General features: G+C 40.7%; 1 protein-coding gene across 2 annotated transcripts; it reads right to left on the bottom strand.

Annotated features, from left to right (window-relative positions):
* Positions 1-515: 515 nt before the first annotated feature.
* Positions 516-14,808, bottom strand: CRYM (crystallin mu). 2 transcript variants are annotated; one of them, XM_001366722.4, is made up of 8 exons: positions 14,103-14,808; positions 13,466-13,616; positions 11,583-11,645; positions 9,908-10,009; positions 7,547-7,730; positions 6,166-6,287; positions 4,627-4,711; positions 516-1,215 (listed from the first exon to the last, which is right to left on the bottom strand). In XM_001366722.4, the coding sequence occupies exons 1-8, from the start codon at positions 14,270-14,272 to the stop codon at positions 1,151-1,153; spliced, it is 942 nt and encodes a 313-aa protein (XP_001366759.1). In that variant the 5' UTR covers positions 14,273-14,808; the 3' UTR covers positions 516-1,150. The 2 variants fall into 2 exon arrangements, with proteins under 2 accessions (XP_001366759.1, XP_007498283.1); XM_007498221.3 differs by lacking the exon at positions 14,103-14,808 and adding an exon at positions 13,873-14,082.
* Between the last annotated feature and the right edge of the window lie 4,167 nt (positions 14,809-18,975).

The following is an 18,975-nucleotide window of genomic DNA, read 5'->3' as shown; positions in this document are numbered from 1 at the left end:
TAGAACAATAAATTATTCATCCTAAGCAAAACTGATCATAGATTCTTAGATTTATAGCTAAAAGGGGCTTTAAAGGGTAGTTAGTCCAACATACTCAATTTACAGATGAGGACAATAATGTCCTAGAGGTTAAGCAAATTGCACAAAATCATATGGGTAGAAAGTGTGAGAACCAATATTTGAACTCAAGACCTTTGTCCTCAAATCCAGAATTCTTTCCATGCATCATACTCCTTCCCCATTAAGGGTATGCATATTGTCATAAGATCCCTTTAAAAAAATAAAGAAAAACCAAATGCTTGACACCCTCCCCCTTTATGTGAAGCATTAAGTTCTACCACTTAACGTGACAAATGTAAAAAGATTGTTCCTTAAGACTTTGATATCTGTGTTTCTATGATTTCCTTGGGAAAACCTCCTTTAGATTGCAATTTTGTCTTTGTTGACCATAGCTTCCTGCCACCTTCCAATGGGAAAAGCAAACATTTGGTTCCACAATTACCATTGAGAAGAAATGTAGCAAGCAGCCAAAAATTGGCAAATTCTTTATTTAAGGGAAATTCATATTAAGGGAAATACAAAAGGTGGTTATATCTATGGACAAAGAATGCTATAATAAGATGCAGTGTTAAGGTCCAGTTCATCACCCACCACCATGGAAGACCCACAGACAATGCAATCAAGCAGGAGGGTCCTTTATTCTGGTATATACCAGGGGAAGCTCAGCACAAGAGACCACCTGCAGTTGTGAGTGCAGTCTTTTATACCCAACGCCTGACAGCATATCACTAGCCACTATATGTGGCCCACAAGTTTCTCCTGGAATCTATGTTTTGGGCGTTGGCACATTTAGGTTCCCTGACAGGGGTCTGTTGGTCAGATGTTCTATAGTGATATATGCTGTACTGACCAAGCAGCTCCCTGCTTGGGGCTCCTTCAGCAGCAAGACAAAGGAAAGAAAAAACACAATACTATAATTTAATTTTTTGAATCACAAACAAAATTGGCTAGTTTGCTTTTTTTTAAGGCAAGTGATATTAAGTGCAAAATTATATTTCCTTGTGGGTCCATTTTTCCCTTCTGTGAAAGAAACTATGAGAGACAAGCAGCAGTCTTTACATCACAGCATCTCAAGGCTAGGTTCTCTGCTTCATTTACCAGATGACCAAGAATCATAGACCAGTTTCGCTGCAACTGTATCTTCCACTGCCATTCCTGGAATGGACAAAAATCCAAGTCACCTTTGACCAATTCTGTCTCTTTGAAATTTCCCAGATTCAGCCAGACCCTAATTTTTGATATCCAAATGACTATAGTCATTTTCTGACATTTCTATTTACTAGACAGAATCAATGAGAAATGAAAGATGAAGGAAACCCCAAACTACTCTTTACTCCATACACCCAAGGAGTGAGGTTGACTGGGATTGGGAGTTTGGAATAGAGTCAAGTCTGGGAGGTTCAGGAATGTCTGGCAGACACCTGCCCCAGGGAGGAGAATATTTCACTTGATTAGCCCAGCAAAGTGGGTGTTTTAAAATTTTGTACCCCGGGGACTTCATCCTCCAGCATTCTCTACTCTTCCCCGGGTTTTCTTCTCTTCCGTCCTGGCATGGGCTGGGCTATAAAGAGACCAATCCCATGCCAGGAGGAGTTCTTGCTGGGCTCTGGCTCTTTTTCCTCTGTTCACACCCCTCTCTCTTACCTTCATTTTTTACACTTACAAAAGTCACGTTTTATTGGGCACCGGATATATTATATAAGTTAGAGAGCGTATTCTTCAAGACGCCCACATGAGAAGGGTCAATCCCCTACAATACAACTATTCTTTCAGGCTTAGCTCGATTGTTACAGGCTTTCTGACCATACTAGCCATGACTGATCTTTCCCTCTTCTGACTCCTAGCATACTCATATGGGACAGCTCCTATGCTGTTTTTCTGGTTATTTGAGGACACATCTTAAGATGTATTTCCAATTCATTGATTTTTTTTTTCTGTTACTGGGTTTTAACTTCAGGTTCAGATTTATCTCTTGGACTTCTGTACTCATTCCTTTGTTTCTAGGATATTCAAGGAAGACCCTACTCTGAAAGTATCTCTCATTACAGTGTGATAGAAAAGTGAGATTAAGGGCTCTGTCTTGCCTAGCAAATAAATACCAGCTCAGGCCAGGTATTTCTGTAAGTAGCAGGACAGAACTGAGCTTCACAATGGAAAGGACTGAAAAAAGTCACTTCTAACAGGGAAGAACTTGATTCCTCCTTGTAGACATTGGAGTCATAGGACCAGGTCTGTGATTTACTATCATCAACGAGGGATTGAGAGACTGGACTGTCTCCTCATGGACTCTCCCCCAATTAGAACTGTCTTGTGAGGTCAAGGGGAGGACTGAATAATGATCTTCCAAAATTGTGTTCAATGATCTATGTGGTGATTTGATCACCAAGAAAGGTCATAGATGGATTAATTTATGGGCTGTTGCTAGCCTAATCAATATGTTGATTTTCTTACCCAGAAGCTAGTCCCCCCCCCCAATTTTAATCATCACAGCCACATCCCCCAACCTAGAGGGAAAGATCTTTGAGGGCAAGGATCATGTGCCTTTGCCTCTTTATCTACATTTGTTTAAGGAAGGAAGGAGCCTGCCAACCAATGGAAACCAGCCCTATTCTTGGGAACAAGTTGTCCACATGGAGTAAACAGGACAGCAGATTTCTCTCTTGGCTCAACTGTTTTTCCTCTTTCGTGGATCTTGCCAAGCCATACTCTAATAAGTTGTGTTTATTGGAATACCATATTTGAATTGGACTGGTGTTCATTAGCCAGACCCTGCCAGGTTTATGCAACATTTGCCTGTCTCTCAACAGATAATCGTCCCCTGAAATCCTGAGCTCTTCTGGCAAGAGCAAAACAGGTAGTTTGGGGAAGTTATGTCAACAACAAAAATAACAATGACAATAGTAATGGCCAACAATTCTATAGCACTTTAACGTTTATAAAGATCCTGATCCTCACCACAACCCTGAGAGATAAATACTACAGTCATTATTATTCCCATTTCACAGATAAGGAAATTGAGGGTTTAAGGAGGTAAAGTGACTTGTCTAGGGTTATACATTTGGTAAGTTTCAGGTTGTTGTTGTTCAATCATGTTCCACTCTTTTTGACTATGTCTAGTATTCTATCAATTGATATTACTGATAGGTACTCAGTAGGTATTTTTATGACGCCATGTAGGGTTTTCTTGGCAGAGGTTCAAGAGTGGTTTGCTCTTTTCTTCTCCAGATAATTTGATAGATGAGGAAACTGAGGTAAATAGGTTTAAGTGATTTTCCCAAGGTCACACAGCTAAGACAGCTAAGAAATGTCTGAATCCAGATTTGAACCCAAGTTCTCCTGACTCCAGGCCCAGCTCTCTATCCACTGAATCACCTAGCCATACAGTGTTAAGCCCTGGGTTCAAATCAAGGTTGTTTTCTAATGGTAAGTCTAGTATTCTATCAATTGATATTACTGATAGGTACTCAGTAGGTATTTTTATGACACCATGTAGGGTTTTCTTGGCAGAGGTTCAAGAGTGGTTTGCTCTTTTCTTCTCCAGATAATTTGATAGATGAGGAAACTGAGGTAAATAGGTTTAAGTGATTTGCCCAAGGTCACACAGCTAAGACAGCTAAGAAATGTCTGAAGCCAGATTTGAACCTAAGTTCACCTAGCCATACAGTGTTAAGCCCTGGGTTCAAATCAAGGTTGTTTTCTAATGCTAAGTCTAGTATTCTATCAATTGATATTACTGATAGGTACTCAGTAGGTATTTTTATTCCCATTTTACAGATGAGGAAACTAAGATGTATAGAGATTACGGAACTTGTTCCAAGTTCATCTAGAAAGTAAGTGGTATAGCCAAGATATGAACACAGATTGAATCTAGGGCTCTTTACCTAAATGAAAGCAGATCAGGTCCTGAAACTTTATTGCTTAATTGAATCTGTTTCCTCTTCTCCTCGGAGGACAATATGGCCTCCCCCATAGGATAAAGAAGTTATGGGAATGGGAGGAGAAGAAGGGAAGGAAAAAAAAAGAATGGTCAAAAAGCAACAGGAGAGACAAACTTTCACTATCTGTCCTTCACTGGAGCTCCAGGGGTTCTTGGATAATTAGAATAATCATAATAATAGCTAATTTTTAATGTAGTATTTGTTATGTACCAGGTACTTTACTATGTACTTTATAATTATTAACTCATTTGATCCTCACAACCCTTGATATTATTAGTCCCATTTTATAGATGAGGCATATACCCAAGGTTAAGTGACTTGCCCAGGGTCACTTAGCTAATAAGTGTCTGAGGCTAGATGGATGACAGATACACGACTCTGTGTTCGGCCTGGAATTTTGCCAATTACCTTAAATATCCTTCTTCCTACATTTAAAATTAAGAGCATATGTTCTTCTGGGTCCCTTTTAGTATATGTCATACAACCCTATTAGCATTCTTATAATAAATGTAGTACAAATTTACAGTAAACATCTCTGATTCCCAGAATGAGTCATTTCCATTTCCACCACAGGGCAAAGCAATACATTTTCTGGTTATATTTGTATTCAGGGGGTGCTGACTCTTACCTAAAGATTTGAAAACTGTAGTTTTCTCACAATAAGCTGGCTTCACTCCCTTCACCACTTCTCCCAGCTCTGCGAAGATCTCAGCCTAGGACATAAACACACATTGATTAAATTTGGTCTGCACTGGTGTGAGTAGCATTGCAAACTAGCATTGGCTGTCCCGTGTCCTTCGAGAAGATAGAAGGGAAAGAAAAAAAAACACATACAAATTACCTTATATTTATTTAACTCTTAACCTTCTGTCTTAGAATCAATACTATATATTGGTTCCAAGGCAGAAGAGTGGTAAGGGCTAGGCAATGGGGGTTAAGTGACTTGCCCAGGGTCACACAGCTAGGAAGTATCTGAGGCCAGATTTGAACCTAGGACCACCTGTCTCTCCATCTGGCTCTCTAGCCACTAAGCCATCTATCTGCCCCCTGTGAATTTTAAAACTATTCCACCCTAATCAGACCATACTTTAGAAGATCTGATTTAGCTCTTTCCTGATCAATAACAATAGAGCTACTTGGACCAACAGAATCAGGTCTTGGGAACTCTACATTTCTCTACCTTCCTTAGTTTAAAAGATTAGGAAGGTCTGCACCAAACTCAAGGATTAAGTATCTGAGAAAAATGGCCTTCAACAGACATGTGCAAAAAAAAGCGGGATTTTCCCTGGCAACCATTTAAATTTAGATTTAAGTCACAACCCTAAAATTATCTTTACACCCCTACAAATGATCTTATAAGGGATTCAAAATCTCTTAACTCTGATCAGAGTCAATTTCTATGTGGTTTTATGTTCTGTTCAGAAATTCAACAAGAAAAGATATGTCTTTATGAGATCAGAAACTTAAATGGGTAAATCTGCATCTAGTTGAAGCTAGACTGTCATATTTTCAGTACAGACAGAAATGGACAGAAAAATCTACTCTAAGGGTACCTTTCCTCATCCATACCAACTGTTGTCAGCCTCCCTAAAACAAAGGGAAGCTTAAGGAAGAAAGGAGATAAATGGGAAAAGCCACTCCAGACTACTGAAAAGCTCTCTACCCCCTATTCCCCATCCCCAAATTCCAATGTATTATGGAACAACTTAACCCAAGGGCAAAATCCCATCAAATCTCTGACTCCAGGAATAGGAAAAAAGCATGATACTGCGGTGACTGGACCATGGCTCTTGAAAAGGCTAAAATGAGGCGGAACATTTTAGAAGCCAGTATTCTCATAAACTGAGAAGAAAAGGAATCTTTGGAAACTACAGTTATGTGACTGTTCCAGGAACACAGCAACAATGAATTGTTAAGAGCCTGAGTCAGTATTATATAGTAGAAAGGAGACCAGCTCTTCAACCAGTAGAGTTCTCACTTCGGTGATTCAGGAAAATCCTGTGCCCTCTGTTTTCTCATCTGTGAAATTCATAAAGGCATTGTAGAGATGCTCCTGGGATCCTTCCTAGCTCTAGAATCTATGATCCTAGGAATATTACCTAAGTGTGAGGGGAAGGGCAAAGGAGGGGGGACACTCTAAGCTCAACAACAGAAGAGAGACCTTTACCCCAGACAGTATGACATCTCCAGACTCCTTGAGGGCTCCCTCACAAGAATCTACATACAGAACACAATTCTTCATAACCTCATCGTCGAGTTCTCTCCAGTCGGGTCTGCTGGCACCAACAGCTAAAAAACAAAATAGCAAAGCAAACTGAAGGGAATTCAAGAGCTTTGAGAGAACTGAGATGAGAAAGCAGTCCTTTTCTCCCTTCTCCCAGACCCAGGAAAATGTAAATGAAAAGGAGGAAGTTTTAGCTGGAGAAGAATTTGCTTATGACTTTACCTCTTGCCTTTAGTTAGGCAGTCCATCTCATCTCTACTTAAAGGGAGTATAAGGTATCTTGGGTCAATAAGTTCTTGGCAACCAGTGGTTGGATAGTTTGTTTCTATGTTTCCTGACTTTGATACCTCAGTGGCTGGGGTGCTATTCCATCTCGGGGTCTTCCTAAAAAAACTTTATTTCTATTTTGTTTACAACTGGCTGAGTTTCTGCTCTGTGCTCCTCAGCCCTCCCAAGGTCTGAGTTTCTGTTCTGCCCCACCCTGCCAGTCTTCCTAATGCTAAAGGGAGGGGTTCTGCTTTATACCCTGCTCCCCAAACCCCCCACCCCCACCCCATCTAGGTTTCTGCTCTGGGATCCTATGGATTTCTGCCTCTTCACTTCTGATTCCCCGTAACTAGGTCTTTATCATCTGCTGCCAGACCACTCTAAAAATGACTGCCTGTATCACTGCTCCTCACTCCCTGTCCTCCCCTATATAGCTGGACAAGCTGAACCTTAGAGTTGGGGTAGAACTTTAACTTATGGTATTTGTTGGTTACCTTTTGCCCTCTAAGTTAGTGGTCCCTAACCGGGAGCCCATGGATCGAATTCAAGATGGCAAGTTCATCCATGAACTTGGATGAGAAAAAAAGATATATTTTTATTTTCACTAACCTGTAACTGATATTGAGCTTTTCCTTCAATTATGAATATAGGCCACAAACTTATTCTGAGAAAGGGTTCAGAGACTTCACCAGAAACCCGAGGGTCTTGCATGGTTCGCCTATGGTTCACAAGCCATCGTTTAACAAAAAAGCTTATGGATTTCTGTTCTAAATGAATTGTCCAGTCTTTATGTGCCTGTCCCCAGAACAAATGATCCCTGACCGTAGTCCTGTGTCTAGACCCTTTGTCTCCATCTGACCCTGAAGTCTGCTTGGACTTTTGTTTCCAGCCTTCTCTAGTCTAGCTTGTTACAGGGAGCTGGCCCGTAGATGCAGCAGGTTCAATGGGAACCTTAGTGATGCAACAGTCCCTTCCATCCTTCCTTTGGTCCGGGAGGAACTCTGGACCCCACTCACATCCTTTTTAAAAAGGGAAGACGCTCAGGCAGATGGTTTACCATTGATATGGGCTCCCGGCTTCACCCATTCTCCAAATAAAATGGGCTCTGTTGCCATGGTGACAGTGATGATCACATCGGCACCTGTCACTGCCTCTTGGACAGAGGAGCAGACGTGCACATCTCCCTTCACCGTCTGAGCAAACTTCTCGGCATTCTCTTTGGTGCGATTCCATATCCTGACCTTTCGTCGGGGCAGCGAGGGGGAAATACAAATAGTCACATTGTGTGTTAGTTATATACGAATGAATTCCAAGGGCCCTTAGAGAACAGTGCTGCCTGTGCAGGAAGTGGGGGATACGGCTGTCTAGATCCATCATGCAAGGAACAAACATCTCTGAAGTACTTCCTCTGTACCAGATTCTGTACTAAGCAATGGGGGTGAAAAGAGGGGCAAAAATAGCGCTTGTCTTCAACATGCCTACATTCTAGGGGCAGCTGGATAGCACAGTGGCTAGAGCATTGGGCCTGAGTTCAAATGTGACTTCAGACCCTGTCTAGGTAAGTGACCTTGGGCAAGTCATTTAACCTGTTTGCTTCAGTTTTCTCAACTATAAAATGGGGGTGTTTAATAGCACCTACTTCCCAGAGTCGGTATGAGGATCCAATGAGAAAATTATTGTAAAGCACTTAGCACAGCGGGCCTAGCAAATAGTGAGCACTATTATTATTATATATAAGATAAATCAGAGTTTATGGATGGTAAATTACATTGTGAGGCAAATAGGTATTGATAAAGAGAACAGTCTAGAGCAGAGAAATAATCTAACTCTATTGGACCTGGAGTCAGGAAAACCTGAGTTCGAATCTTAGTTCAGATACTTTCTGGCTGTGTAGAGCTGGGCAAGTCATCATCTCTTTCAAGCTGTTTCCTCTTACATTAAAAGGGAATAATAGCACTTACCTTAGGGGGTTGTTGTGAGGACCAAATGAAACGGAATATGTAAAATGTTATGGAAATTCTAAAGTTCTATGGAAACACTATGACTATTTTTAAGCTGGGCACCTCTCCGCTTCATCAAGGGGGCTCAGAAACGTGTCTCTGACTCGTGACTTAGCGCTGGATGATAGCCCATCTTGTATCGTTCGTAAAAGATTGTTCTACCTTTGCCTAACTTACCGTCCTCCTCCACTGGGCTAAGCTTTGCTGGAGAAAGCTCTGTGCTTTGTAATCCTCTCTGATCAACCACTCAGGGCTGGGTGCTGGGAGGGGGGGGAGAGGGTGCACAGGGTATGGGAGGCTTGTAGAGAGGGGCTCCCATGGGAGACTATCAGCCTCAACCAGGGGAGGTAGCCGATGGGGACCCCTGTGAGCTAGAAGTCAGAAGGAGACCCCGATCCAGTCATTGACTGTTTCATATAACAATATCAGGTAGGGAAGCCAAGGCCCAGGCCATGTACCCCAACACCCCCCCTTTAAAGACTGCCTATGGGTCTCCATATCCTCAGGCACAAGTCAGAAACCCAGAGGAAATCGAGATGAACTGAGCCTTTCTCCTCAAAAGAGGGCCTAAGGAACTCAAACACATGTAAACTGGCCGTATCTTTCTAGCCGTAGACCAGACACTCGTAACCGAGGCTCCATAAACGTTTTTGGAGGGGCTAGGTAGTGAGGTCGCAGGTGGATAGTTACCGGAGCGGGGGAGGGGGGGAAAAGGGGGGGGCAGGAAGGCTTGAACTGATAAGCAGCCTCTCAGACTTACTAGTGGGTAACCCTGAGCAAAGCACTTAGCCTCTGTAAAACGGGGTACCTGATAAGGTTACTATGGGGGTGAAATAAGTCATGTTTATAAAATACTTTGCAAACCTACCACTCTTGTAAAGAGTGTTGAATGACTGTATTTCAATGGTTTCCTTAGTCATCCTACGTGCAGTGTTCCAGGGATCAGTGACCAGAAAAAAAGGTTAGGAAACACTGGAGCTGATTTCTTTCACTATCTTCAAAGATCCACGAGGGGTTCATGGATGCGGGTACTCCCTCTACCCAAACTGATCATAATCCTGGGGTAGGAAAGGTATCAAAAATCTAGCTGTTTCCATGTAATTCACTGACTTAATCAGGTTTTCCAGGCACTAGGGAGGCAACGTAGTATAGTGAAAAGCATGTTAAACTTGGTCAGGAGACTTGGATTTGTATCCTGCCTCAGAAAGTTACTTGAGTAGGGACAAATCACAACCTCTCTCAGAGGTTCAGTTTTCTCAGCTATAAGACAGAAGCATAAGATCTGCATTACCAAGCTTCCAGAGTAGGAAGGGAAAATGCTTAGAACACTTTAAAGCACATTGCAGATGGGAATGATAATAACTGCTACCGATAGAGATACTCAAACTCCTTTGCTTCAGTTCTTCTTTCTGCCTTACCTCTTTAAAAGAGAATTGTTCTGTGAAGATTTCATAATGACTGTAGGCCTGGACACCAGCACCAAGTATGCACAAAACTTCACTTGAAGGGGGTTTCAAAAACTGTTAGGGAAAAGGGAAGAAGGGCCAAGAGTCAGTTGCACAAACACTACTTTACCGTAGCATATTAGAGAGAAAAGAGCCATATAGGCTGCACACAGGTGATGTAACCCAGATCCTTACTTGGTCCATGCACTCAAGTAACCTGAAATAAGGCATTTTGTGCCTCACTTTCCCAGTCTGAATAGTGGGCAGGCTAAGATCATCTCCATGCTCAGATCATAGAATTTAATTGAATAGTAAGAGTCCATGATGGCTTCTAAAAACCATGCTGCTTCAGTCACTAGGGGACCTCAAGTCTTTCCTCAGCCCTCTATTGAGCTCTCCAGAATGCCAGTCATTATGGTCTCTGAGGCCCCTTTACCACCAGGTCTATCATCTTGTTATGATAGGATTAAGTGACTTTCTTGGATCCAGTAAAAGAGGGAGGATTAGGAACACCTCTAGGCATCAGGGTATTAGTGCCCAGGGTGTCGATGTACAAAATCAGGGAAGTACTGATGTTAAAATTTTGGATCACCTGTTTCAGGTTGTTATAAACCCAAATGCTGTCACAGTCAGATAGATTCTGAGTTTCCTGCCATTCTTTCCCCAAAGTAAAAATTTCAAACCAAAAAGGGAGGTGAGGAAAAATACTTCAAGGAGTAAGGAGTTACGTTTCATATGATAGCAAATATTTAACCAATAGCAAATTGCTTATCGTCAAAGGAAGGGGGACATGAGGAAGAGAATGAGGAACTCAAAATGTTAAAAAAACAAATGCACAAAACTATTTTTACATGTAAATGGGAAAAATGAAACATTAATGAAGAAATAAAGAAGTTCCCTCCAGATTGAAATCTGCAGCAAAAAACAGAAGTACTATATAATGCAAAATACTAATTTTGTAACAAGGTTGGTCAAAACCTAGTGCAAATATTTAAAATCATCTCCCATTTTAACCTTGGAAAAGTCTCTGATCCTGTTTATTCTAAACTAAACTGTATTTGCATCTAATTAATAACCAGTTCACCAAGGTAGATGCCCATAGGGTTATCTTGTTTCATAGACAATTACTGTGTACATGACAAAGTAATCCCTCAATTCCCTTCCCCAAAGGCCCAAAGCCAAATGCAATTTTAACACATTCACAAAATACAGACTTGTTCCTTCTACTCCTCCCACTGGTTTCCCAAGTTTCCTGGAGGCTTAAGCCTTTTATATATCCTTTCCCCCACCTCCCAGTGTTCTATTTCTCTCACCTGTCTCCCCTGGACTTAAAGACTCTAGTCTTCAATTCTTCCAGCAAGTGCTGAAAAGTCCCTTAGTTTTTCCTTGTCTCCCTTAAAGTGAGATCCCTCCTGATACCCTTTTTCTCTAACAAAGTTGACCTTTACCTCCAGTTCTAGAAGCACTGTTGTCCATCTTGGCTCTGGTTAGCCTGACATTTTACTTTTTTTCTTTGCCTTGCTCAGTCTTTTCATTTTAGCAAGCTAATTAATTTTGAGTCCAACATGCCAAATAACTCAGTGACAGACATTCTTTTTCTACCACACACAACTTGAATATAAAATTGGTCATCAGAAGCAAGTCTTACCTTGGTAGCAATGGCAGACACAGCAGCTGTCCTCTTTGCAGTAATTACACTTCCATCCATGATCTTTGAGAAAAGTTTGAAAAGTAGAATAAAGACTACTCAAAGTTTAGAGATACTATGGGTAGCAAAGAACAATGCTTTGCTTCCCTATACCTTGTTTGCCTTAGTTTCCTAATCTGTAAAATGAGTTGGAGAAGGAAATAGCAACCACCCCACCCCCCAGTTCCTTTACCAAGAAAACCCCAAATGGAGTTACAAAGAGTCAGAAATCACTGAACAATAACAATATAACCATCGATAAGAAACTTATATTCTTTAGAACTTAGCCTTTGTCATTGCAGTTCTGGAATCATTGGTCTGGGCAGACCTTGGAAGATTCATGTCAATCCCTTGATACCCACAAAAAGGCCCTGAGGCTTGATCTAGATCTCCTTTCTATTCTTCCAAGATAAATAGGAAGAACTAGATACCTACCTAATGTGAAAAATCCCTCTTGGTTTCCATTCAATTTGACAAATGAGACACCAAGGGTACAAAAAATAATAAGAACATAGTCCTTGTCCTCAAGAATTTGGGAACCTAATATGTGGGTAAAACATGAAAACAGAGAAGCAAATACAAGATAATTTGAGAGGAAAAAACCACTAACAACTGGGTAGGGGGATTGGCATTTGAGTCATGTCTTGAAGGAAGCTAGGAATTTTAACAGGGGAGGGGAGGAAGTATATTCCAAACAGGTCTGTGTAAGGGAGATTGAGTGTCTAGTTGGATAAAGAGCTAATAATTCAATTTGCTGGATGAGGGAGTATATAAGGGAGTGGGGTTGATAATATAAAATAAATTTGGATATGGAGGGCCAGGTTGTAGACAGCTTTAGAAGTAGGCTGAGAAATTTCTATTTTATCCCAGAGGCAATGGGGAGTCACTGAAGATATCTAAGCCAGGAAACAACATTGCCATATATTGTGAGAATATTAATTAATATTATTAATATTAATATATTAATAAATCATTTACCATCACACAATACATTAATTATATATTTATAATACTATATTAATTATATTAATTATAAATTAATATTAATATTGAGAATATTAATTTGGTGGCTGATTATAGAATGGATCTGAGGAAAGAGAAACTGGATGTAGGGATACCAATTAGGAAAACCAAGCCAGGTGGTATGGATTTGGGCTAGTAGGTGTTTGGAATAGATTAAGATGTAAGATATTATGGAAATAAAATCCCAGGCACATCTATATCTACCTCAATACAGGACTTTCTGCCCCTAACTTCTTCCACATAATAGAGGTCTAAGATAGTTCAGATAACCAGAAATTTAAAGGGCCAAAGAGATATGTAAATTAGTATTAAAAAGAATACATTTAATGAAATTTCAAATATGACTCATGAAATCATATTAAAAAACTAGAAGAGGCAATGTTTAAAGGGTCCCATTTTGTGCCCTCCCCATTCCCAGAAAAGACAAACTATTTGCCCCATTTGAAAGGAAGGATATTGCTGAGCAAAGTAAACTTTGGGCTTGTGTTAGCAGAAGCCACTCATCTTAAGAGATTCTCCTCTGGGAAGCATCACTCACAGGCTTATAGGAATACCATCTGTCTTATTGATGCAACTGTCCTTCAGTGACATCCACAGATTTACTGTTGTTGGTGGTTGTTTTTTACATACATCCTTAGAAAAACAATTATGCTTGAATTAGACAGTCATTGCCACTTACATTCTGGCACTGGCAGTCACAACTGCATCCTTAGACACTCAACCCTGGTTTTCATTCATACCCTCTACCCCTGGATTCCAGGCCACTGGGCCAAGCAGCTTCACAACCATCCCCAGTCTCTTCCAGAGGAGTAGATACCCACCAAGAGTAGAGAACCATTGCTGGGCTCAAAGAGCAACACTGTGGCCTGATGCGAAGGGATAGCGGAGGTGCTGTGGCCCTCATAGAAGGTTACTAGCTTTGTGGAAAGGGCATCTTCAGAAGCGCTGTAGGCAGGCATGACACCCAGGAAACTACAAGGGAGATGAGGCCAAAGAGCAGTTTAGAGATGCATGAACATTTACAGTCCTTTCTACTTGCCCACAGTGCTTTCAGCTGACAATTCTGCTCCCCAGAATCCAATCCATCTTCCTTTGCAGTCCTCTCTCTTGGGTTCCTATCCCAGGGCTATCTTTCGCCCAGGTCTCGTGGTTTTCAGAAGACCTGGGTTTTAGACCTCATTTCTAACTCTTACTACAGTTGTGACCTTAAACAAATCACTTAACCTACCAGCGATTCAGAGATCTGCAAATGGCCGCTGATGTCTCTTCGGGATTTAAGTCTACTATCCTTTGTCCTTTTCTGCCTTTCTTTGGCGACTTCTCCCCTTATCTTCCTCCCCTCTTCCTACTCTGGTCCTTTCCTCATCTTTTCTTGTTGCCTTTTTTTTTTTAATAACTCTTCCTGCTCTCCCCCGTTCAGCATTCTCTTTCTCCTCCTCAGCTCCCCTTCACTCTCACCCTCGGTGTTTGGCCACCGGCACCACCGTGCGAACTGGCTGCACGACTCCTCCTTCCGGGCCGCTAGAGAAATTGGCCAGAGCCTTCTCCAGGGGTGTTATCAGGAGACTGGAGCTGCTCAGGTACCGCTCCACCTCCTCAGCGTTCAGAAAGGCTGGACTCCGGCTCATGCTGCCCGCTGTCTGGCGCCTGCTTTGTGCTGCTCGCTGCTGGCGGTCAGCTGCCTGCTCCCAGGATTTCTCCGGGACCCGCTTCCGCTGTAATGCAACTTGGAGCTACGGCTACCCCACAGTCCCTATATAGAGGCTGGCTGCCCAAACAAGACGGAACCGCCTACTAGTCACAGCCCAGCCCTGGGGGAACCTCGGAGCCGACACAGCCCCCCACCCCCACCCCACCCCAGTGCACACCCTAGGTGGGAAGTGCCCGGAGTGACTTCTGACTCGTCCAGCCTGGGTTCTTGACAGCTTCGGAATTGAGGTCCTTGGGTCTAAGTCTTCAACATTATAATTATTATCAGCCATATTCTTTGAAAGGCATATTTACAAAGCATTTCGGTCATCATTTCTTCCCATCTATTATCTATCTTCAAGTCTGGGAAAACTGGAGGGTAGGGAGGGGGGCTGAGGCGGGGTAGGGGAGACTGAGAGATGGAAGTGATTGGCGAGACTCTCCTAGGTCGTAATTATTGCCTGCTGCAAGGAGAGCCCTGGATGAAAGAAAGCAGAGTGCCATTTAAAACCATTTTGTTTTCTTTTCAGATCTCAGAGCTGAGAATTGCTTTGGGTTTCAAAATTTCTCCCAGGGTGACCACTACCTTTAACAACAAAACACATTAAGCCCTTAATTGCACATGGCCCCTGGCACCGAGCGAGGGAAGGGATGAAAGTACCAAGAATCTACTCTTTAGGAGAAAGACACATTTCAATATTACTTAGACTATGCACATTTATAAGTGTGTCTAAATCTCGAATCCGTTTTTGGATTCTTACTGTCAGAACGTCTCTCTGAACAATAGAATACCTTTCCTTCCATCTTATTTTCTTCCAGTGAATGAGGAGAAGAATTTGACTTTCCACCTAGGAACAAGGGAATGTGCACGACTGATATCTATAAAGTAACGGATGTCTATTAATGTCGGATGTCATCTGCATGTTCTCTAAATTCCTGAACTGTAGAATCAGGCCGGAATCCATTTAAACTAAAGCAGGGTTAGTTAAGGACAAATACAATCAATCCATCAGTGAATGTTAATTGACTGTGGGCCAGATGCCAAGAGAAGGGGAAGGTAAAGAGAATACAAAGAAGTAAAAGAAATGCCCCTGCCTTCAAGGAGCTCAAGAACTGGTTGTCAAGATAAGACCTTAACTAGAGAGATGCAAGTCTTCGAAATGCTGAGTGGCAGATACACTGACTTTAACCCACTCTAAAGTTCATGGGAGGACAAAATTTTTTTGTGAGCTAAAGTGGTCAGGGTGGCAAGATATGAATTAGGTCTAAAAAGATAGGTAAGATTTTGATAAGCAGAAAAAAAGATGAAAGGGCCTTCCAGGCATTAGGAAAGCACAGAAGTGGGAAAACAAGATGCAGTAAATTCAGGAATACTGAAGAGACCATTTGGCTACATGATAGGGTTCATATAAGGAAATGGGCGAGACATAAGACTTGAAAAGTCAAATTAGACTAATGAGGAATTTGGTCTTTTTCTTGTAGTCTGTAAAGAGATATTGAAGAACTCAATCAAGAGAATCACATAGTCCTTGATATTTTAGAAAGATTAATCTGGCATCATTCTGCAGAATGTATTGGAAGGAGAAAAACTGGAGATAGGGTGGCCATTATATTTAAGATGATGGAGATAATTTCAATGGTATGGGGAATTCCCTGGATGAGGAAACTCCATCTATCAATTTGGGTCAACACCATCTTTCAAAGAACTGTCATTCATTAGTAGTATGATGTTTATCAGGACACTGCAACTCTCTCAGACTTTCTTCATTTATTCAATATCCCCATTATATTAGTAAAGTAGTTGAAGTAGAAACTATATTGCAGGTTAGAAAGAGAGTGAGTTCTCATGTCTGAAGGCAGCATGCCATAGTGAATAAGACACTGGATTTGTAGTCAGAAAGAGCTAAGGTTGCTGCTGTGCTTCTCCCCTTTGGTTCCATCAATAGGGTGATAGATAGCCCTGATCCTTTCTAATAGTTTGGTGTGGATTTATGCAATTGAATTCTTGGTTGCTGTGCTTGCACTCACTTAAGAAAATTAATCCTTTCATTTCCTTAGGATCAATTTTTGTTTGCCATCTGCCTTGCCTTGTTAGACTCCATCTCTAGCCTTCCATATCTTGATCATCAGGAAGGATCAGGCAGGAATTTGCTAGTGGCACTAATGTTCATTAGTTCATGAAAAATATACTTTGATTCACTTACCCTAGTAGAGATAATTTAATATTGGAGTGAGCCCTGGGAAAGAGATTTCCTGGCTGATGTCTGGAGGGGCAACACTTCAAAGACTCCTCCTTGTACAACTACAATTTAGGTCTTGTCTTCTACATACTCCACCAACTCAATATCATCTTCCACTTTCTCCTTCTTTGCACTATTCTCAAAGGAAGAAGTACTGTTTCTTACAAATGCCAACACCATTACCTGTTTAATTGTCTATGGAAGATTGTCTTTTGGAGCATCTCCTCTATTTTCCAGCTACACCTCATTCATTAACTTCATCTTTATTATTTGTAAATAGTACTCTCATCTTAAACTTCATTTGCGTAAGGCTTTACTCACTGGTGGAGTGATTACTCTATTTTCTAAAAGGCGGTATTAGAGATCTTGAAAGAAGAAACTCTGGTTTCTGCCTTCCAGCTTTGTGAAAGATGATCTGAGGTTCTGTATTCTTCATAAATATGCCCAGATGTTCCCATACTTAAACAAAATTAAAACCTACTTTCCATCAAGCTTTCTTCTATCTTCTTCCCTTTCAAAGCCAAACTTGTAGAAAAAGCCATCTTATACATGCTCATTGCCTCTTTCTCTCGTTTGACTTAACACTTTGCAAACTAGCTTTTTTAAAAATTGTGTCATAAAGATAATTTATTACCAATTACATGTAGTAACAAATTGCAATTTTTCACTTACGTTTTCTGAAGTTATATGATCCAAAATGTCTCCTTGCCTTCCTTCCCTCCCCCCTCCTGGAGTTGGCAAGCAATATGATCTGGGTTAAATATATATTATATACTTATATATATATATAAGTATATAATCATGCAAACTATATTTCTAAATTGTTCATTTTTGTAAGAGAATAATCATATAAAACCAAAACTCCAAAACAAAACCCCAAATACACAAGTGAAAAATGAAATGCTTTGAACTGCATTTCAATTCCATTAGTTCTTTCTTTGGAGATGGATAGTATTTTTTTTGCCAAAAGTCCCTCAGAATTGTCCTGGATCATTGTATTGCTGAGAGTAGCTAATTCTATCACAGTTGATTATTCCACAATATTGCTATTTTGCAAAATTAGCTTTTGATGTAATCACTTACCTAAAATTACTCTCTCCAAAGTTATGTGATTTATTCATTGCAAACTCTGATGGCTTTTTCTTAGTCCTTATCCTTCTTGACTTCTCTGCAGCATTTGAACTTTTAAAGTGATCTTGTATAATTGTAACAGGACAGCTAGGTGCCTCAGTGGTTAGAGCATGAGGCCTGAAGTCTGAAAGACTTGAGCTCAAATCTGGCTTCAGGCACATCAGGTATATTTCCCTGGACTAGTCACTTAACCTTTGCCTTCCTCAGTCCCCTTAGCACCTGAAATGGAATCAGGAAGACCTGAATTTAAATGTGGCTTAAGATACTCAGTAGAGAAGTCATTTAGCCTCTATCTGACTGAGTTTCTTCAAATGGAAAATAGGAATAATAATAACACCTTCACTAGAGTGAGGTCATTGTCTAGACTGATCCCACATTCTTACATTTCTTTTTTGACAGTAAATGAGAGGAATCATTTCTGAATTAAGCTATATAGCTATATAGTAGACAAACTACTATTGTTAGAGCAAAGACTCAAATCAAAACCAAGTTAGAAGTGACAATAAAAATGAGCAATTATAATGTACAAATGAGGCAACTTTAGGAATTAAAGAAACTACTTCATCCTTTCCTAAGAAAATTTAACCGGTATTAATCAATCACCAAAAAGAAGACCCCAAAAGAACCTACCTAAAACACTTAATTTGCTAACCAAGTGGAGAAACATGGCAGCCCAGGGCAATATCAGTTTAAAATATAAACTAATTTAAAAGATCTTAAATGAAAATGCAGATAGGCAGCAGACCACTGAGGCAGAATGTAACACTCTCAGAAACTCAATTGTATATGTGTATTTTTTTTCCTTGAAATGACTATGATGTGAGATAAAAGGCTAAATAAAAGATATTTTTGAAAATCTTATGAAGATGGTAGAAAATTATGAGCACGATCACTGATAAAACATTGAGAAGCAGTCTTATTTTTTTAGAAAATAGAGGCAATTTGCTGTGAACATCTTCTTTTCTACTACTAAATATCTCAAAATCCTTTGAGTTTATTTTCCATTTTCTAGTCTGCTATCCAATGCTTTAATAAAAGGGTAATCTTTCTTTCCAAGTCTAATAACTCTACTTGAACTTTTGATCTCTTCCTGGATCCTATGGTAGATTGCCTCAGTCTTCTGCTGCCCCCTCCTGTTTCTGCCATGAAAGTGAGAGTGTGGAAGAGAGACAAGGTGCTGAGTTTTATAGTTTTTAGATATCTATAAACACTGGCTTAGCTTAAATGTGTGATTCTTGTTTAGTGATCCAGTCAGTAGATATTTTGATGGT

This window comes from Monodelphis domestica, chromosome 7 (assembly GCF_027887165.1).
Source record: "Monodelphis domestica isolate mMonDom1 chromosome 7, mMonDom1.pri, whole genome shotgun sequence".
NCBI classification, from domain to species: Eukaryota; Metazoa; Chordata; class Mammalia; order Didelphimorphia; family Didelphidae; genus Monodelphis; species Monodelphis domestica.
The sequence above is the reverse complement of the archived record's forward strand: the minus strand, read 5'-3'. Positions and strand labels throughout refer to the sequence as shown.